Raw genomic sequence first — 15,640 nt, 5'->3', positions numbered from 1 at the left:
TCTATAGAAAAAAGTTGAGACAAAGTTGTAATAAATACATAGTAGACCCCGTGTTTCTCAGAGACTTTAAAAGCATTGAGGAGCCAGCCTTGGTGGTTTTTAACATTACCTCATAGACCTATTAAACAAACTTCATCTGGAAATCTAAGAAAATGTTGGGTTTTTAAATACCAGGAATACTGCGTTACCACCTAAGTGCAAAACAAAAAACCCACAAGAAAACAGAATTAGTACATGCACTTGGCTATTATAAATATTTGAAACACAAATTAATACACAGCAAACAATATCACAATGTTGGCTGTTGTATTGGATCACACGTTGCACACTTCTCAAGTGTCTAGGACTGTGTGATGTATTATTATTATTACTATTATTATTGTTGGGTTGTTGTAGGTTTTTTTTGGGTTATATGGCCATGTTCTAGAGGCATTATCTCCTGATGTTTCGCCTGCATCTATGGCAAGCGTCCTCAGAGATAGTGAGGTTCTCCCTATTCCCTGATCTGTATTCCGACTGACCAGGTGCACCTGTCTGGATCAAGTTTCAATTTGTTTGCCCTCATCCAGTCCGTTACTGATGACAGGCACTGGTTTAGGTTCAGAACAGCAGAATAGTATGGGGGACAAAATCAAACCCCGAGGAACCCCACAGGACAACTGCCAGGGGTTCGAACAGGACCCCCCCCCCCCAGCACCAACTTCTGGGTACAGCCCTTCAGGAAGGATTGGAGTTACTGTAAAACAGTGCCTTCCAGTTCCATCCCAGCAAGGGGACCCAGAAAGAAACCATGGTAAATGGTCTCAAAAGCCACTGAGAGGTCCTAGAGAACCAACAGGAGCATAATCTCTAGCTCTCGACGTAAGTCATCCACCAACTGTCTCTGTTCCATAGTTAGGCCTGAAACCAGATTGAAATGGAGCTAGATAATCTGTATCATCCAGAAATCCCTGGAATTGAGAGGGCACCACATGTTCCAAGACCTAAGTCAGAAAAAAAAGGTTGGAGACTGGGATTGAGGGTTCGCTTTTTAATATGGGTCTCATAACTGCCTCCTTTAGGCAAGTTGGAACTTTGCTTTGTTCTAAGGAGACATTGAACACCACCTTCACTCACTCTGCCAGTCCCCCTCTAACCAGGAAGGCCAAGGATCTAGAATGCATGTGGTAGCTCTCATCCCTCCAAGGATCCCGTCCATTTCCTCAGGCTGCACAAATCAACACTGGACAAGCAGGAGCCAAAGTTACATCCATTGGAACTGTATCAATAACAGCATCCAAGTTGGAATGGATCTGAGCGACTTTATCTGCAAAGTGCCATGTAAATTCATCACAGTGAGCTGCTGAGTGGTCAGAGATTTCTCCTTGAGGACCAGTACATAATAGCACTCTGACCACTCAAAACAGTTCCTGGACAGTTCCTTGCAGATGCAATGGTAGCAGCAAGGAACAATTTCTCTGCTGTTTCCATTGCTGCAGAGTAGGCTTTCAAATACGCTCTGACCCGTGCTTGATCAGATTTGGCTAGAGTCAAAACAACTGAGCTCCCCACAAGGCAAAAGACAAATTAGCTATAGCCAATATTATGATGCTGTTCAATTACCAACATGGTTAAACTTATTCCTTCCTCAAGCAGAAGCATTGGTGGGTGCCGGGCATAGACGAGGGGTCGCCTAGCTACTGGCTCCACTTGTTAAAACAGATTTGTCATAAAAACTGTCACTTCTGGCCTGGCAGGGTGTACCCCAAATCCTGACTCATATCTGGAAAAAGCTTCTTGTGGCTCTATTACTTTAAGTAATAGATGCATCAATACATGGACTAAATAAGAGCAGGTCATTAACAACTACGACTAAAACTACTACTTTATTCTTATACCCTACCACTATCTCGCCTAAGGGACTCAGGGCGGCTTACATAGAACCAAATGTCAATGAGACAATAAACAAAGAATCCATGAAACAAAAACACAATTAAAATAAGAACATAATCAAATGGCGCATTTGTTCAGTTAAAAACAAAGTGAATTAACATAAAAGTATAAAATATTAGCATTAAAACTCAATCCAGTCAATACTCGAATCCCAATCCAGGAACCAGGGCTACTAAAATGGGCATGACTTAGCTATCAAAAGGGCTGGGTATGAGAAAGTGCCAACTTGAAAGAAAAGTTTTGAAAAGAGTATTGATGCTTGGGAATGCACTGGGTGACTTTGGATAAGGCACTCTCAACTTAAAAGGAAAGCAGTGGCAAGCCTCCTATGAATGTAACTTAAGAAAATCCCATGGTAGGGCTGCCATAATGTGGAATTAACTTAAAGGCATATGATAACACCAAATAAAACACTGTTGCCATTGCATCAGCAAGATACCACTTTAAGCAAATAGATGTGAAAGCAAAACAAGAATATTTCAGCATATATTAAGGAACACATGATTAAGCTTGTATGTGTATATGTGCGCTTATTTATAAAGCTTAATAAAAGAACTTTAATGTAAACACACAACAGCTGCAATTCTCTTAAGTGATGAAGCTTCCTTAAGGGTTAACTTCTGTGCACGGATAGGTACCACATGGATGAAATGATGCAAGAGCCTGGACGGGCAACAGTGGAATGCAGTAATGCCCAAATCAAAACAATCTGTGAGTTCAATCCAGGGAAGCAGGTGCATAGGAAACAAAAACAGACCTTGACAGCCACTCACTCTTTCTGAAGTCTCTGGTGAATTTACTATTGTTATCAGTAGTAACATTTAGCTGCATATCCTATGCGAGTTTCCCTCTATGAATGAGGAAAACAACAACAAAAAGCCTTCTGTCTAAAACCCAGTTCATATAAAAACCAAATGATTCATCTCTACGTTTTGTCACAGAACACCGTGTCTGCACGTTATTTTGGTGTGTGACAAATCAGGTGTGTGATGCTTTGCCAGCTGAACATGAAAACTACATGATCCAAAATAAAGGCGTGAAAAACGGGAAAGAGCTAAATATAAAACGCGCTAAACAGCCAAAGAAGTTTAGCCAAAACAAATAGCTAATGGGAAGCAAAACAGAACTGAGGAAATATTTCTTAAGCTGAAAATTGCTGCTTGGAAAAAATGGCATATCACTCACTTAGGCTTAACCAATGATGCAAATAACATGGGGGCATCTGGAGGGGAAAATGTTAAATGAGAACTGAACCCCCACCCTTCTCCCCGCCATTTTCCTTGGCTGTTTTCCCCCTCCACAAGATTTGGGATTGGTGAAAAGCATGACATGACCCCTCCCTTCAACCACTTTTCTTTTGCAAATGTGTTCCTCCTCACATTCACTCACTTTCGGTGGAAAATGTCTTAGCCTGTGAATCTTTCATATCCCCTTTGGGAAAAGATCAAGAGAGCTCTGTCACAGATCTGTTTATGGTGACAACAAATGAACTTCCAAAGAGGTTATTAGGTCTGCCAATATTGCCTAAAGGCACCACTATTGCACCACTTGCAAAAGGAAGACATTTACAAGAGCTTTGGAATCGCGGTAGAAAAAAAGATCTATTTTTTTGCATTGGAAATGAGCAGCATGTTATATGTCCACACGCATAAATAGCAAAAGAAAAATTAACTCCAGAAATAATTTTTTCTGAAGTATCCTTTCACTGTATCAAAAGAAACCAGACTACATTCTAGTGACTATTTGTAAAAAGGAAAATTACCTTGTAGTAACTAAAGAGTAAACATGTCTGAACATGTCCAGAAATGAAGCAGAAGTCCTGCCCTATCTATAAACCTGCAATGCTACCTCAATTTTTCAATATACAGTACCAAAGTACAGTGAACTATCATGAAACACTCTGTTCCAGTGTTTCCATGTAATAATTAATGCTATGGAGGTGCATTATATTAGCAGTGGGTTCATAGTTTAGAGCAGTGGTTCTCAATCTTGCTGCAACCCTTTAATACAGTTCTGGTGACCCCCAACCATAACATTATTTTCGTTGCTACTTCATAACTACTTTTGCTACAGTTATGAATCATAATTGTAAATATCTGATATGCAGGATGCATTTCCATTCACTGGACCAAATTAGGCAAAAATACCCAGGACACCAAAGTTTGAATACTGTGAGGGGGGGGGGGGGAGATTTTGTCATTTGGGAGTTGTAGTTTATGGGATTTATAGTTCACCTAAAATCAAAGAGCATTCTGAACTCCACCAGTGATGGAACTGAACCAAACTTGGGACACAGAACTCCCATGACCAACAAAAAATATTGGAAGGGATTGGTGGTCATTGACCTTGAGTTTTGGAGTTGTAGTTCACCTACATCCAGAGAGCACTGTGGACTCAAACAATGATGGATCTGGACCAAATTTGGCATGAATACTCATCTGGGAATGTATCAAATGAAGATATCTCTGATCCACATTTTGTCTAAAAATCAGCTAATCTTTGCCAACAACAGATAATGCCAACTTTCTTTCTGGTTTTGCTCTTCTGCCTACAATGGAAAGCTGTTGCAGTTAGCAAAATTCCCTATTAGTTCATTTCCATGTCGAGTTGAGAGAGAAATGCCGTGACAGTCATGCTTAATCTAATGTGCAACTCCCTAAATCATTTTTTCCACCCTTCTGCTGACAAGTTTTCTATATCGCTGAACCCAAGGAGTTTCTAATATTATCCTTGTTGATAGTTTTAAGTTACGGAGTCTCAGATATCACTTTTAGTTTCTCATTTATTTTCTTTCTGTATAAATACATGCACATTGCAAAGAATATCATAATAGGGTTGCTGTGAGTTTCCTGGGCTGTATTCCAGAATTTTGGAACATGGCCATACAACCCGGAAAACTCACCGCAACCCAGTGATTCCAGCCATGAGAGCCTTCAACAACATGGTATCATAGTATCTCAAACATTACAGCTCAAGAAAAGGTCAGCTTCCTTCTCAGAGATGTTACCATTTCCTACAATGTTTCCACCAACATTCTCCCATTCAGCTCTATATACACCAGCAGTGATACAGTGATGAAATGCATACTGATTAGCAATACCATCACTATAAAACCATCCTGAAATTTCTTTTCCCATTTTATTTCCAGCTTTACTTGTGCCAAAACTGCTGAGAACCAAACCTGCTGCTGTTTCTCTTCCATCCCAACTTCAACTTATGATGGCACTATGAATGAGAGACCTCAAAGAAACCCTGATCATCAACTATCCTGCTCAGGCCTTGAAAATTCAAGGCTTTTGTTGAATCAAGCCATGTAGAATCTTCCTCTTTGCTTATTGTCTTCCAATTTGAAGAGTGTCCTATCAGCCAAAGATGAAGATGTAATAACCTTCAAGGTGAGTACACCCAACATGCTAATGTCGATAAACCTCTCCTTTAGAATGAAACATTTATCAAACCAGGTCTTTGGCAAACTGTTGATGAGCATTAGTTCCACTTTCTATCTGCTCTTATTGTTAATTATTTTCAAGCCAACTTTGACTTATCACAAATCTATGAATGAGAGACCTATGGGAAGTCCTAGTCATTAAACTGGATCTTGCAAGTGGAGGGACATGGCTTCCTTGATTCATTTGTCTATACCAGGGCTTTCCAAGCATTTCCACTAGTGGCTCTTTTTGGCCCAAAAAATCTGGGTATATAGATAGATAAAATAAGTACAAAATCACATATTTACTGAAAACCAAACAGCATTTTCAAGGCTTTCTAAACAAGCAGATTCTTTTTCATGAAGTACAACTGAAGCATTTTCTGCAGAGTCCACTGTAAACGCCGCACAACAGATTCATGTAAATGTCTAAATCGGCTGCTAGGCAATGTTCAGAAACCTTTTACTGATGCCAATGTTTTGGCATCCCAGCATTGAGCTAAGGTGACCATTTGTTTAAGAAGCAGTGCTCTATACTCTGTATTTTGGGGCCTCTGTCCCACATATTCCTTGTTCTGCAAAATTCTAATCTATCCAGCATTTCTCTGTTAGTGTGTTACAGTAATCACAGTGTGAGAGTAGGAACAGGAATAACCAGGTAGAAAAAAAATGATTCAGATTATAATTAGAATATAAGATTGTTGTAAAGATAGAAAAAGCATCATCTCCACTCATTGAGAAAGAGGAAGGTTATGAATGTGCAATAATAAAAATAAATACTATATAACATAAAAGGTTAACTATCAAAGGCCCCATCTAAACTGCCATATAATCCACTTTTTAAATGCATCATTTGGTAGGTGTAGACCAGTGGTCCTTTAACCTGTGGGCTGTGGACCACCAGTGGGCCGCGAGAATGTAAATATGTTCCGCTGGGCTCCTTCCTCTTTATTTTTTATTTTATTTTATTTCCACTCCTTTTGCCACTCCTTCCTTGTCGCTGACCAGCCCCACCCCCTTGGATAGACCATTTCAGCTCTAGATAATTAAATATGGTTTTCTGTGGGCAAGCAGATAGCGACTACTGGATGGCATATGTTCTGTATCAGAAACTAGAGCTGTTGTGGTCTATCCAATGCAATTTTCTGAATCAGCACTCCAAACCAAACAAATCTGAAGTTGACTAATAACTGATTTGTAACTCCTTTAGTACGAATGTTGGAGAGTGGTCCTGGTCAAAAAAAGGTTGGGAACCACTAGTGTGGACTCATATAATGCAGTTTCAAAGTGTAGATGGGGCATTAATAGGTGAGTGGATGGTGTCTGAGGATTTCTGGACATCTAGTACATCTAGGTGAAATATGAGAGCTTTAAAAAGGCATGATAAACCATCAATATGGGTACTTTTCTCTGCATACAATGTTATAGAATTGGATAAATATATATTTTTTAAAATCAAGTACTGGAAGTTTTACCCTTCTTGGATAGTGGGAAGCATTAAATTCATCTCCAATGCGCCGTAATTCCTGTGCAATCCATATTTCTGGCCGCATATCTTCAGGAATTGGCCGTGACTGCCATCTGGAAGCTGGATCAAAATGACATAAAACACACATTTTTTTTAAAAAAAAGTTCAGGAACTACAGCTCACTGGTCTTCAACACACACATCCAAAGAGTTTATTGCCATTTCCCCTCCAAATTATAATAATAAGAATAACTTAATGATGATAGAAAAGGAAGACTTTTCACTCAGCATATTACCAAGAAATCAGTATTTATGTTTTACTGAAGCTTTAGATTCCCCAGTTCTTTGCTTATTACATTTTTTATTAATTTCCAGCATAAAAACTAAGAGATCTCTCATACTTTCAAATTAGATTTTTGACCATAGTACAGCAACACATGGAGCAAAACATTCCTTTTCATATATTATGTATCCACCAGGGCATAAAAGTTATAACTGCTGGCTTTCCAAATTCAATTAGATTTTCTACACCCCAATTCAGCAACCTAGCCATGCATTTTAATCTAGTTTAGACACACTATGTAAAGGGAAAGGTTTTCCCCTGACGTTAAGTCCAGTTGTGTCCGACTCTGGGGGTTGGTGCTGATCTCCATTTCTAAGTCAAAGAGCTGCTGTTGTCAGTAGACACCTCCAAGGTAATGTGGCTGGCATGACTGCATGAAGCGCCATTACGTTCCCACAGAAGCAGTATCTACTGATCTCACATTTGCATGTTTTTGAACTGCTAGGTTGGCAGAAGCTGGGGCTAACAGCAGGAGCTCACTTTGCTCCCCAGATTCAAGCCACGACCTTTCAGTCAGCAAGTTAGCAGCTCAGTGGGTTTGCTTTTGTTTTTGTCATGTCCGGAGCGACTTGAGAAACTGCAAGTTGCTTCTGGTGTGAGAGAATTGGCTGTCTGCAAGGACACTGCCCAGGGGATGCCCGGATGATTTGATGTTTTTATCATCCTTGTGGGAGGCTTCTCTCATGTCCCCACATGAAGAGCTGGAGCTGATAGAGGGAGCTCATCCACCTCTCCCCGGATTCGAACTTGCAACCTGTTGGTCTTCAGTCCTGCCGGCACAGGGGTTTAACCCACTGCACCACCTGGGGCTCAGCGGTTTAACCCACGCACACTAAGCTACCAAATATTTAGCTAAATAAACCAGGATGTGATAGAATAGCCTAGATTTTGCTCCTATGGCACAGTGATTTTGCATTTTAACATTGCTTTCCATCATGTACAAACTGGAATTTCTGATGAAATTCCCACAAAGAAGCCATTCAAAGTCTAGTTTAAAGCTTACTTCTAGTTATGACAGTATACAAATAGGTAACCCCTAGTTCAGGGTTCAGATGTTATAGGAAGCTACACTCACCTGCGAAATCCCAGATTGTTTTTGCTACATGCCTGTGGAACAGCAGGAAGAGGGCAGCTTGTTTACATCCTGGCTTCTGAAGACAGGAGTTTTGGCTTCCTCTAATGTGTGAATATGGCTACTGGGATCTTAGCAACACAGCAAGAAACTCTAAAAGGGAGAAGTCATGTTCCAACAACAAACCTCACGTGGAAGAGAAAAATATCATTTGATAACCCTCCACAGAAGAGGAACTTCAACTACCAGAGATAGGTATGTTGGTTCACAAAGGGAGAAGTTTATAGATTCTGAAAAAGATAACTATCCGTTGAAAAGGGGAGTGTTTCCTGACTTTGTCAAAGCCATTAACCCAAACAGAGGGACTTTCCTTTGTGGCTGAATTCTAGCACACAACGTCTACTAAAAACCCAATTAAGTTGGGTTCATCATGAATAAACAAACATCTCCTTGCAATTAACTGTACTTAAATTTGCAAAGTTCACCTTCAACAACAGAACAAATTTGGATAGCCAAATGAACACATGTAATGCTCAGGACCAACTCTGCTTTGTTCAACCTTTTGCTACAACACTGGTCCACAGAAATGGATCATGAGCCTGTGAATACGGCAGGCTCTCCATACCCTCCTCCTCATTTCAGCATCTCAGCTCACGCCACCTTCCTCCACCATCAGTGAAACATGACTATTTTTTGAACAGAAAAAAACTTTGTGGGACTTTTTTCATGCAATTCCAACAGTATATAATTCTGTCTTTTGTATGAAGGTACTAAGATAAGCTATCTACATAAACACTCAAAATTGCCTGCCCAGATAAGGATTGCATTTGCATATTTAACACAAAAAACTGTAAAATTAAACAGCAATAGTAATCTATCTATATCCATCCATATACACATAATAAAAGTGAAAAATGTGTATCTGGCGGTGTCCACTTAGACAGATAGCCTCCAGCCTCCACAACCAGGCTATAGTTCCAAGTGCTCAAAAGCCTCCAAAGGAACTCAACTACCATTGCAGGTTACAGCGAGTGTCATGGACATGTAGTCCAAACGCTGCCAATGTCTTCCCCAAACACTATGACACTAAGGAATGCTTTCATTTGGGGAGAATTTCATCCTAGATTTGATGTGTTTCCTCCACCACAGGCAGGCATCCCAGGGTTCCTTGTGTGGAATTTGCATGACCCCACCCACTGCCTCTCCATTAACCCTTTCCTACCCTTTTCTATGACAAACAGCAAACAAAGAGGAATTGATCAGCAACTGAACAAACTGGAGAGGTTTGGGGGACTGACTCAAAAGGATGGAAGTTGTAGTTCACCCTGCATCAAGGTAGAGCACTGTGACCCCCTTCGATAATGGACATGGACTGTCCTTTGCATATAGGAGTTGAAGTTCGCCCTTATCCAAAGAGCACTGAACCCTGCTGGACCAAACTTGGCACACACACCCAACATGGCCAACTGTGCATTTGGGCCTGGTTTGGGGAGGTTTGACCCACGATTCTGGGAATTGTAGTTCACCCACATCCTTATGCATTTTCTAATGGGGGCATTCATAAAAAAACCAAATCAAAAACTGATTTTTTTCTAAATAATAGTGTAACTAATTAACTAAATGATATTACCTAACACCCCAAAACAAACAATGCCTATTTCAAATAATCTGGACACCACCGGGTACCCAGGCTAGTACTAATATAAAGCTTCTGTACTACTATCATGTACAGTGGTATAGTCTGAAATTAATATCCTGTGACCTCTAAAAAAGTCTCAACAGTTTGATAATAACTGTTATCAAACTGTTGTATCCTATGGTGTCCACAGGTGGAACTGATTCCCTCTTCTCCTTGAAAGAGTTTTGGGGGCACAATGATAGAGGCTGAGGACAGGATAAAGACTCCCATTTCCCAGCCACCAATCAGCTCACCCAACATTGGATATAGCTCAGAAATGATTTGAAATCAAAATAGTACAACTTCCACAGGGGTTTTGATAAGATTACCTTTGAGTACTTTTCAATTCTGTGAACCCAATCTGACTTTTCCCCTCTTCAACAAACATGAGCGGAGAATGTAAGCAAGCATAAATGCACCTCTTACACAGAATATTCTACAAACTTGGCACTGAGAGCACAAAGGAATCAGAGGGGAATACTCAGAGCTTCCAATCTCACAACAATCAAAAGCGAGCTGAGCATTGAAAACGTTAAGCAAATGCGCCTGGCTCCAATCTGAACGGAAAATGTATTTCAGAGCCAAACTAACATTTGCTTGGCTTACAGATGTATTGTTTTCACATTATAGTAGTGAAAGACCCTATCAGTTTTCAAAACAGAGTTTGCATCAGGTTCAATTTTAGTTGCTTTCCTAGCTGCTGAAATCCATTCAGCAGAGCCCTTCCAATACTGACTTACTCAGTTCCTAATGTTCCTATCATTTTCAAAGGAAGGAATTAGAAAGCCAACCAACAAAACTGGTTTTGCCATAGACTACCCCAGGAGGAGAACTCCATAAATGGTTTGTTACAATAACAACCCCCCAAATTCTTTTGCCTGCCCAAATTAAGCCTTGCTACCCTGATTTGATCATCACAAGAAATAGCGGGACAGACAAGATGACAAGAAATATGCAAAATTAAAACAACCACAAGCAAAACACGTCATCTTACACGTGGATCTGTTCTCAAAGGACTGTACTAGAGGTCCCAAGAGAAAGACAATACTTATCACAATCACACTGATGCCAACAGGTGACCAAAATGTATTTCCTAAACTGCCATAACAGGCAGATAGATTAGGTAAAGGTTGTCCCCTGACATTAAGTCCAGTCATGTCTGACTCTGGGGTCTGGTGCTCATCTCCATTTCTAAGCCGAAGAGCTGGCGTTGTCCATAGACACCTCCAAGGTCATGTGGCCGGCATGACTGCATGGAGCGCCATTACCTTCCCACCTATTGATCTACTCACATTTGCATGTTTTCGAACTGGTAGGTTGGCAGAAGCTGGGGCTGACAGCGGAAGCTCACGCCGCTCTCCAGAATCGAACCTGCAACCTTTCGGTCAACAAGCTCAGCAGCTCAGCACTTTAACCCACTGCCCCACCGGGTGCTACTTCCATGCTGATAGGATCTATTTTATTGGGTTGTTGAACTTTTTTCAGGCTACATGGCAATGTTTTAGAAGCATTCTCTCCTGACATTTCACCTGCATCTATGGCAGACATCTCAGAGGTTGTGATGATTGGTTTATCCTAAGAAAATCCCAGACTACAAATGCCATTCAATCAACTTCCAACTCTCACCACGGTGTGTAGGTTACACATACCACATCAACACATAGTGCCAGTCAAAACATTTTGATGCCTAGGATAGAAATTTCAATTGTGAGAGTTGCCAGGTATTAAACAGAACCACAAATATTTTTAAAAGGGCATCTAAGCAGAATTGGCCTCACAGTTAACTTTGGCCAAAGATAAGCACCCTTTCTGCCAGTAGGAACATGCACATAGATAGGTGCTTCAATCGCCTGATAAAGACAACACTGGATGAGTTCGGTCAAGCAGCCCTCCAATATGTTTGAAAGGTAAAGGTAAAGGTTCTCCCCTGACATTGTCCAATCATGTCCAACTCTGGGGTTTGGTGCTCATCTCCATTTCTAAGAGCCAGCATTGTTCGTAGACACCTCCAAGGTCATGTAGCCAGCATGACTGCATGGAGCACTATTACCTTCCCGCCGGAGCGGTACCTATTAATCTACTCACATTTGCATGTTTTCATGCAGAAGCTGGGGCTGACAGTGGAAGCTCATGCTGCTCCCCGGATTCGAACCTGCGACCTTTCAGTCAACAAGTTTAACAGCTCAGTGGTTTAACCCACTGTGCCACTGGGAGCTCCCATGTTTGAAAAGGTAACAATGTTTCAGATTAAAATCAGTTTATACTGCTCTTTTGTAACAGTCCAATATAGTAAACACTTTCACCATTGAATTAGCTATTTCACAGCAGATGGATTCTGAGTTTGATGTTGTGTGTGCTCCAATGTACTTTGCTAGGCGTGAATACACCATGCCAGCATTTTACATGCATGCCTAACTAAAATCTAGCTATTCAAGGATGGCAGCTTTTGAGACAAACATTGTTCCTGACTCTCCAGGACAATTCTACATTGGGAAGGCAGTAGAGTCTCACTTTTCCAACCTTCGCTCATCCAACATTCTATATTATCCAACACAGTCTGCCTGCCGCCCAGATCCATAACTGTTTCAATACATTGTGACGTTTTGGTGCTAAATTTGTAAATACAATAATTACTACATAACATTATTCAACTGCTTTTTCTGTCGATTTGTTGTAAAACATGATGTTTTGGTGCTTAATTTGCAAAATAATAACGTAATTATGGCAAGCATCCTCAGACCCTCTGAGGATGCTTGCCATAGATGCAGGCGAAACGTCAGGAGAAATGCCTCTAGAACATGGCCATATAGCCCGAAAAAACCCACAAGAACTGAATAACGTAATTTGACGTATAATAGGCTTTTCCTTAATCCCTCCTTATTATCCAACATTTTAGCTTATCCAACGTTCTGCCGGCCTGTTTATGTTGGATAAGCGAGACTCTACTGTACTCACAATCTGGCAAAGGTCTCAACCAAACAAGAAGAGAAATGCTCTCTTCTATCAAGAAGCCATCTGCTGAGACATCACACAAGACTTGCCAAGATGTTAGTTTCACATAAGCACACAAAAGCAGAACTGTGCAGCTGCTCACCAAAAACTGTATGGCAATAAAATGGCATCAAAGGGACAATATTAAGAACCTATGCTGACTTCAGATGAGAGGTTCTGCAAGTTAAGAAATTAACAAAATGTTTCATGTGGTTAACAGTGAAATCAGTTTGAGGCTTTCATGAAGGACTTTCTGTGGTAACGCATGATCAAAAACACCAGGAGTGTCAAGTCATTTAGCAGCACAAAGTAGATAAACATTTTCAATATCATGCATTCTAAACATACAGAGCTAAAACAATGATATGTCATTTATTATTGAACAGAATATATATCAAAATATAAAGTACTGCTATGGAGTGATGTCTGTAATGTGTCTCATATCACATTTTCTTCTCAGTTTAGCACCCTGGTATAATTAATCCATTTGCATTGTTTTACACATCACACTAGCAAAATACCTAGTACATGATTTCCAAGTCCACAGATTAAGCTGTATTCCACACTACAGAGTGACCCTGAATGAGGAAAGCAGAATTAAAACATGACACTGCAGTTTCTAAGTGGGCTTATAGGCTCTGTACCACAAAATGTCTTTGCCTAAATAGAATGGGGCAACTGGAAGGAAGCATAGGTGTTCCCTCATCAGGTACTAAGTGTATACAGGATGATGGACCTAATTTCAAAACAGTAGTGATTTCAAATGGGGTCCATCTTTTTGAAAAACCCTTATCGAAGTCTGTAATAGCAAAGTGGCAGCAAGTTTATATGTCTTGTGAGTATGGAGCAAAGTTCTTTTCTTCAAATATCTTTCCAATTTAACATTTGAATATATACATTTTCAAACCAGATGCTTCTGGTTGCATCTTTGGCCCATCCTCTGTTCAGATATCAGCCAGCACACCAATGCCTTAAATCAAGAAATAGTTTTCTAAGATCTACAGAAGTACTTGAAGGAACACCTCAGCAGGCTGGAGTCCAAAAGTGGCAGGCAAAAACCCGGAACCTCAAGCCATAGCTGATATCAAATGAGAGACTCCCCTCTGGGGACACAGAAGCCTGGGCGATTTGGAAGGCACTGAACAGACTGCTCTCTGGCACCATGAGATGCAGAGCCACCCTTAAGAAATGGGGCCACAAAGTGGAGTCCATGACATGCAAGTGTGGAGGAGAGCAAACCACAGACCACCTACTGCAATGCAACCCGAGCCCTGCCACATGCACAATGGAGGACCTCCTTACAGCAACACCAGAGGCACTCCAAGTGGCCAGCTACTGGTCAAAGGACATAAAAAATAAAACTTTATTAATATATCACTCCATCTCCCCGAGGGGACTCAGAGCAGTTCCCAAGTAATATCACAAAACACACAGAGTAAAAACAACATAACCATAAGATTAACAAACAAAATATAAGCATAAAATTGTCACCATAACACACATATATTAAAAGTCATTCTGCCTGTTCAAGACAATTAAAAATTTAAAAGGCCGGGCCAAGGTTTGTCCAAGCCCAAAAAATCTAGGGGGCCTGGGAATTAAGTGCAATGTTATGGCAGGCAACAATAATATTAGGTACGGGTCTGTGGCTGTTCATTCCGGGGCCGATTAGAGGAAAGAATCGGGGTAACTGGTAGGAAGAATAAGGCCGTATTAGACAATGTGTGGGGCTGAGTTAGAACTGGTCATTTTCAAAGGCTTGTTGAAACCACCAGGTCTTCAAGCTCTTACAAAAGGAGGGGAGGGCGTTCCGGGGACGGAGGGCCACCACTCAAAAGGCCCTCTCTCTTGTCCCCACCAACCGCGCTTGAGACAGTAGTGGGACCGGGAGGACGGCCTCCCCAGAAGATCTTAGAGCTCGTGCCAGTTCATAGAAGGAGATGCAATTGCGGAGATAGGCGGGGCAATTTTTTTAAACTTTGCAAATTTTTTTAACTTTGTGTTTTTTTTTAATATATTACAACTGTGCCCTTGGTTTGCTTTTGATATGATAAATAAATAAAATAAATCAAACCAAATTAAAAAACAGAACAAAAAACACAGTGTTATATTGACTACTGGAGAGCAGGGGCCAAAATCAAGCATTCCCCAACACAATGTAGAAAATAGGGATGTGCAAATCTGTTCTGTTTTCATTTTGAATTTTGGGTGCCCCCCATTCTGTTTCTGGGAAAATTCCGGGAGATTAGGAATGGGGCCATTTGGATTCGTAACTCAGAACCCTGAGTTCAGTTTCCATTTTGGGAAGAATCTACCCAAAAACAGAACAAAAACAGAATGGAATTCTGTGCCATTTTGCAAACCCCTAGTAGAAAACAACTTAAGCAGTCACATTAACTTAAGATAGAGAACAGAACAGCTGCTGGAATGTGATGCCATAGCTAATAAATTCTTAGTAATGCAGCCAAGCTATTTATGCTGCAAGAAGGAACTGCTTACTTGCCTTTACATACCCTTATTTCCTTCAATTTAGCCTCAGAAAGAAACAAGGTAAGCAAGAGAACAGGAGACAAAATAAAACTACATGTTCTTTATATACACAATATTATTTAGCTATGTTATCAGAATTGCAAAATACATCACAATGACTACAGTATTTGGTTTAAAGTTTCTAAACTGAGAGACTCTTAGCTTTCCTTTCAAATCACACCATTTCTGAGAAAAGCCATT

The 15,640-nt window shown here is 40.6% G+C and overlaps 1 protein-coding gene and 1 long non-coding RNA gene across 5 annotated transcripts in view; one reads left to right on the top strand and one right to left on the bottom strand.

Annotated features, from left to right (window-relative positions):
• The window catches only part of BCL2L11 (BCL2 like 11), a 44,810-nt gene that overhangs the window by 7,241 nt on the left and 21,929 nt on the right, over positions 1 to 15,640 (bottom strand). For both annotated transcript variants that reach the window (XM_060754479.2, XM_060754480.2), the window contains exon 3: positions 6,835 to 6,947. In XM_060754479.2, coding sequence (XP_060610462.2) covers positions 6,835 to 6,947 — 113 coding nt within the window. The remainder of the gene's footprint in view (positions 1 to 6,834; positions 6,948 to 15,640) is intronic.
• LOC137096008 (uncharacterized) overlaps positions 1 to 15,640 on the top strand; it is a 259,018-nt gene that overhangs the window by 240,282 nt on the left and 3,096 nt on the right. For 2 of the 3 annotated variants that reach the window (XR_010909126.1, XR_010909124.1), the window contains exon 5: positions 5,081 to 5,327. This is a non-coding gene — a long non-coding RNA (uncharacterized lncRNA). Of the gene's footprint in view, positions 1 to 5,080; positions 5,328 to 11,235; positions 11,255 to 15,640 lie in introns of those variants that run through there. The other variant, XR_010909125.1, reaches the window with a different exon arrangement.

This window comes from Anolis sagrei, chromosome 1, assembly GCF_037176765.1.
Source record: "Anolis sagrei isolate rAnoSag1 chromosome 1, rAnoSag1.mat, whole genome shotgun sequence".
Taxonomy (NCBI): Eukaryota; Metazoa; Chordata; class Lepidosauria; order Squamata; family Dactyloidae; genus Anolis; species Anolis sagrei.
The sequence above is the reverse complement of the archived record's forward strand: the minus strand, read 5'-3'. Positions and strand labels throughout refer to the sequence as shown.